Genomic DNA, 5781 nt, shown 5'->3' with positions numbered 1-5781 from the left:
AACCAAACAGGCCCATGATATCTCTCATCCATGACCAACCATCCATCTCCTTAGCCTACAATGTTTTAATCCTGCTGGTCACAAGTTGCTTTACTTTTGTTGCTTTGCCGCTATTATTTCCATTACCACCATCATCTCCATATCACCGTTGCTACTAATATTTCGTTGCCAAGCAAGTATCTTTCAGGTACGGTTGAATTGACAACTCAACAGCTAAAGCTTATAAATATTCTTTGGCTCCCCTTGTGTCGAATCAATAAATTGGGTTATCTTACTCGCGGAAACTGTTGTGATCCCCTACATTTGTGGATTATTACTCATCCACCTCGTCCACCCTCCCCTCAACTTCTCCTTTGGATTCTTGCTATCAAGGCATCGAGACGTCGCCACCGTACCCTTGCCCAGGCTATTTGCCACGGCCTTTTCCTTTGTTGATATGTAAAAATCAGTTGTTGCGGTGCAAAAGATTGCAATAATGGTCCAGTTACAAACCTAGACTATAGAAGAGGTTGCTCCTCAAACCATTCGATCAAAATTCGATCCGACGCCCATTCAGGGGGTCGACACACGCAGAGATCCGGTGGATGAACCATAGCATTTAATCAAAGTGAGAAAAAACTACATGCATATTCAAGCCTGATGGAACAAATAAATACACTCTTCGATCCCTATTAAAACTCACTAATTTAGTACTCCCTTCGTATTGCACATGCCACATTGTGTGCTCACGTATCCTTCCCTATTTTCTAGTTTAACACATGGAACTTCCCTAACCTAGCCGCTGTCACAAGTCAGACGACTAGGAAGATGATCTTGTTTCACCGATCTCAACTGGCCAAGGCACTGGCCCCCTCTCTCTCCGGCTGTTGCTCGAGCGGGAGGAGGGAGGGGAGACCTCGTTCCTTCGGTCTGTAGTTAGGGTTTAAATTTTTAGGTCATGGTGAGTCGTTGGGGTGATGAAAGCAGCGCATGAACAAATAAATCTGCCTCAACTCTACTTCCACACTCCTTCATGGCGGCATCTCGGAGTTGATGCCATCGTGTGTTTGCCGATCCTTTAGATCGACGGCGTTAGGGTTCATGGATAGTGTCGACGACGACGACTCCATCAGGTGTGCCTACTCTGTCCCTGTTGCTTCGACGTTGTCTCCGACGTCATGGTACAAGAGGGAGGTTTTGTCGTCCAGGAGTACGCGTAGACGATTTTCTACGCAAGTGACAGTTGAAAGATGGTACATCTTGTGCTGGGTTTATGGTTGGTGACTAACAATTCTGGTTTCCTCCTCCGATGTCGTGGTCATACATGGGTGTTAGATCTGAAGTTCAATGGAGTGTCTAGGGACAATGTTGCCCGTTCTGATTCTTTCAACGACAATGGTTTTGCTTCTGGCAAATTACATTGGAGGTCCGTAAAGATGCACATCAGCGATGAAGCCACGTCAAGCTTGGATGAAGAGATGATTTGTCTTCCCTTTCTTTAGTGGCCGCTTCGATGGAGTCAAAGGAGAAGGACAAACAATGATATTTTACATAGGATTATCCTATCTTTTCAGTCATGCAAGGCAGATGTTTACATGCGTTGTAACTTGATATTGTTCTATAAACGAGCCACTTATTATCATGAAAAAAAATAGTTTAACACATGGAACAAAGAAAGGAGAGGATCCGGTGGTTACCCGGCGAAACAGCCAAGAACACACACACATGGCTCAATTGCCACCAAATCAAAAAAAGACAGTGCTTAATAATAGATGACAATTAAGGAACAGGAGCGAAACTAAGAGCGCTCCAAAAATTAAAGAGCCCTCAGGGCCGCCCTCCCTCTCGTTGCCCACCTCCCCGGCCTCCGGACGACGGCGACCGACCGACCGACGGCGACGCCTGTCGATGGGCAAACATACATGCATGCATGCATAATAACCTTAGCTAGCTAGGAGCCACGACCATTAATCTGTGGAGATATCACCGACCAGTAGCAAGGTTGGCGGTGAAGCCCGATCGGCATCGATCGATGGGGAGGTACGACGGCGGTAAGGAGGCGGCGGACACGCAGCTGGGCTACCCGCTGGTGGCGGTGTGCATCGACAAGGACAAGAACAGCCAGAACGCGCTCAAGTGGGCCATCGACACCATCGTGGGCAAGGGCCAGACCATCGTCCTCGTCCACGTCAACACCAAGGGCGTCTCCGTCGGCGTGGAGGACGCCGCCGGGTTCAAGCAGCCCACCGACCCGCACCTCAAGGAGCTCTTCCTCCCGTTTCGCTGCTTCTGCACCCGCAAGGACATCCAGTGCAAGGATGTGGTGCTCGACGACAACGACGTCGGCAAGTCCATCATCGAGTTCGCCGCCCATGGCGCCATCGAGAAGCTCGTCACCGGGGCATGCACGCGCGGCGGCTTCGTCAGGTTCAAGGCCGACATCCCGACCACCATCTGCAAGGGCGCGCCGGACTTCTGCACGGTGTACGTGATCAACAAGGGCAACAAGGTGTCGGCGCAGCGCAACTCCATCCGCCCGGCGCCGCGCGTGTCCCCGCTCCGGTCGCAGATCGTCAACATGAGCGCGGCGGCGGCCGCCAAGCCGCCGGAGCCGGCCATGCCAGTGCCGGCGAACCAGAAGTGGTCCATGTCGTCGAGGGGCAACGATAACGGGGAGACGCCGAGGGTGGATCCCTTCATCCGCTCGCCCTTCACGCGCGGGTCCATGGGGCCGACGAGGAAGTCGTACGCCGACCTGAGCCACATGTCCATGCCTGACGCGGCCGACATCTCCTTTGTCAGCGGCGGCCGCCGGTCCACCGCGGATTCGTCGGACATCTCCTTCATCAGCAGCAACGGCGGCGGCGGCCGCCGGAGCATCGACTACTACCAGCAGTCCGCGCCCCGTATGTCCAACGGCTCGTCCCTGGACAGCTACGACCACAGCTTCGAGATGACGCCCAACAAGTGGGGCGGCGACTCCTTCACCGGCGACATGTCCTTCTCGCAGAGCAGCGCCTCCTCCTTCTGCTCCAGTGGCATGGACGACGTGGAGGCCGAGATGAAGCGGCTCCGTCTGGAGCTCAAGCAGACCATGGACATGTACAGCACCGCCTGCAAGGAGGCGCTGAACGCCAAGCAGAAGGCGAATGAGCTCCAGCGGTGGAAGGCGGAGGAGGAGCAGAAGAGGCAGGACCAGCACATCACCGAGGAGTCGGCGCTGCAGATGATCGAGCGCGAGAAGGCCAAGGCCAAGGCGGCCATGGAGGCGGCGGAGGCGTCCCAGAGGATCGCCGAGCTGGAGGTGCAGAAGCGGATCAGCGCGGAGAAGAAGCTGCTCAAGGAAGCCGAGGAGCGCAAGCATCGCGGCGGCGGCGGCGGCGGCGGCGGCGGCGAGCTCCGGTACCGCCGGTACACCATCGAGGAGATCGAGCACGCCACGGCGCACTTCGACGACGCGCGTAAGGTCGGCGAGGGCGGGTACGGGCCCGTGTACAATGCCTACCTCGACCACACCCAGGTCGCCATCAAGGTGCTCCGGCCTGACGCCGCGCAGGGGAGGTCGCAGTTCCAGCAGGAGGTGGAGGTGCTGAGCTGCATCCGGCACCCCAACATGGTGCTCCTCCTCGGCGCGTGCCCGGAGTACGGCTGCCTCGTCTACGAGTACATGGCGAACGGCAGCCTCGACGACTGCCTCTTCCGACGCGGCGGCGCCACCGGCGGGCCGGTCATCCCATGGCAGCACCGGTTCCGCATCTGCGCGGAGATCGCGACGGGGCTCCTCTTCCTGCACCAGAAGAAGCCGGAGCCGCTGGTGCACCGCGACCTCAAGCCCGGCAACATCCTCCTGGACCGCAACTACGTGAGCAAGATCAGCGACGTCGGGCTGGCGCGGCTGGTGCCGCCCAACGTCGCCGACAACGTGACGCAGTACCGGATGACGTCGACGGCGGGGACCTTCTGCTACATCGACCCGGAGTACCAGCAGACGGGGATGCTGGGGGTCAAGTCGGACGTGTACTCGCTGGGCGTGATGCTGCTGCAGATCATCACGGCGAAGCCGCCCATGGGGCTGACGCACCACATCGGGCGCGCGCTGGAGCGCGGGACGCTCGGCGAGCTGCTCGACCCGGCCGTGCCGGACTGGCCGCTGGAGGAGGCGCAGTGCCTGGCGGAGATGGCGCTCCGCTGCTGCGAGCTGCGGCGGAAGGACCGGCCGGACCTCGGCAACGTCGTGCTCCCGGAGCTCAACCGCCTGCGCGCGCTCGGCGAGGACAACATGCAGTTCTGCGGCGGCGCCATCCAGGGCGGCCTCGGCGGCGGCAGGCACAGCTCGGCGTACCACAGCAAAACCACGGCGTCACGCGCCGCCGTAAGCTCTCGTCCAAATAATCACCCCCTACATGGCTACGACCTCGACGAATCTCGCGAGCGCGCTGGCTAACCTGGTGTGAAAATTTGCAGGAAGCGAACAACGATCCTTACCCGATGAAGTCGGTGTTCAGCAGAGCGAGCGAATCGGCCATGCCGCCGAGAAGATCCAACGTCTGACGCGTCGACCATGCGCTGGGCTGGCCGTGGTGTGGTGTGGTTGCCTTGGTGCGTGCAGGTGCAGGGCCGGGGAAGGGAAGAAGATCGAACATGCGACAAGATGGCATTTTCAAATTGTGTTTGATTGTGAGTTTAATGGTATAATCGTAGCTGCCTAGCATGAGAGGGTTGGGGGAGCTGGAGCTGTTTTTTTGCTTACAGTGATTAGACAAAGATTTGTGCAAAATCTCCTTGTACAAGATGTCGCTAATACAGAACAATGTGGCTCTGCCATTGCCGTGTACCAGACGTGTCCGTAATTTGTGACTATCTGCTTATTTCTCTCGAGGGCAGTGGGAAAGTTCGGTAACAAAGGTTGTGCCACGCGGGTTGGTCGGAATTAAATGCATAGAACCCCACTTTAGCATCACTTGCATAAATTTCCGTGCGTTGTAACAGGAGACATTGTTACCTTTCTCATATGTGAACAAATTTCTTCGGTTTCATCAATGTAGTCTTCTTCTTTCCGGTCGGGTGCACGATACCGTGTCTCTTGTCCTCTTCGGTGGTCGTCCTCGTCATTAGTCCCCACCCCTCGTCATTGATGCTCCTTCCACAGAATTGTGTCGACGACGATCACCCAGTTAGTCACCGTCGTTGAATGGACGTAGCAAAAAACATCACCAGTCGTAGCAAAATGATAGCGGATCTAGCAAATCGTTGCCGCCGCCGTAGCGCGGTTGTATCTCCGCTTGGTGGATATAGGAAAAAACATCGCTGTTAGTAGCAAAATCCAACTACGATTGCATCTTTGTTATCAACAGTTAAAGTTTTTTTTGTGGTTTGTTGAAGATTTATGTGATGCTGGTTGAAGCTTTTCGTTGTAACCGATCATTTTATGGATCACCCAATTCTATCGTCGGCCGAACGCTGTCCTCGCGGGAGCGGCGGAGTGCACAATGCGTCTTTGCTCTTAATCCCTCTCATCAGATCGTTTTGAGCCGTGATGCATGCATGAAATATTAATCCTCTCTCTGTCTTTTGTTAATTTATTTTTTCTTTCAAGGTGTGCATGAGCTATTAATCATCTCTCTCTTTTATTAGTTTATTTTTTCTTTCAATGCTTCTCAGCTGCCCGTCCTCATCCTCGTCTCCCACGCCTTCTTCTTCACATGTAGAACTCTGAGCATCTCCAACAGCAGCACAAAACAAGCGCGGCGCCGAAAAATATGCCGTTTTAGCGCGCGCGACGCGGCGGGATGCTCCAGCGGG

General features: G+C 55.4%; 1 protein-coding gene across 1 annotated transcript; it reads left to right on the top strand.

The window, feature by feature from the left end:
- Positions 1 to 1779: 1779 nt before the first annotated feature.
- LOC123411528 (U-box domain-containing protein 52-like) lies at positions 1780 to 5017 on the top strand. Its single transcript, XM_045104494.1, has 2 exons — positions 1780 to 4351; positions 4444 to 5017. Exons 1-2 carry the CDS (start codon positions 2012 to 2014, stop codon positions 4528 to 4530), a joined length of 2427 nt encoding a protein of 808 aa, XP_044960429.1. The 5' UTR covers positions 1780 to 2011; the 3' UTR covers positions 4531 to 5017.
- The last annotated feature ends 764 nt before the right edge of the window (positions 5018 to 5781 follow it).

The sequence above is a fragment of the Hordeum vulgare genome, chromosome 7H (genome assembly GCF_904849725.1).
Source record: "Hordeum vulgare subsp. vulgare chromosome 7H, MorexV3_pseudomolecules_assembly, whole genome shotgun sequence".
In the NCBI taxonomy this organism is placed as follows: domain Eukaryota; kingdom Viridiplantae; phylum Streptophyta; class Magnoliopsida; order Poales; family Poaceae; genus Hordeum; species Hordeum vulgare.
The sequence above is the reverse complement of the archived record's forward strand: the minus strand, read 5'-3'. Positions and strand labels throughout refer to the sequence as shown.

Bases quoted from the DNA above. Each gene is read 5' to 3' on its own strand.
- LOC123411528 (XM_045104494.1), top strand. From the start codon at position 2,012: ATGGGGAGGTACGACGGCGGTAAGGAGGCGGCGGACACGCAGCTGGGC. The intron at 4,352-4,443 runs GTAAGCTCTCGT...GAAAATTTGCAG, and splicing joins CCACGGCGTCACGCGCCGCC to GAAGCGAACAACGATCCTTA.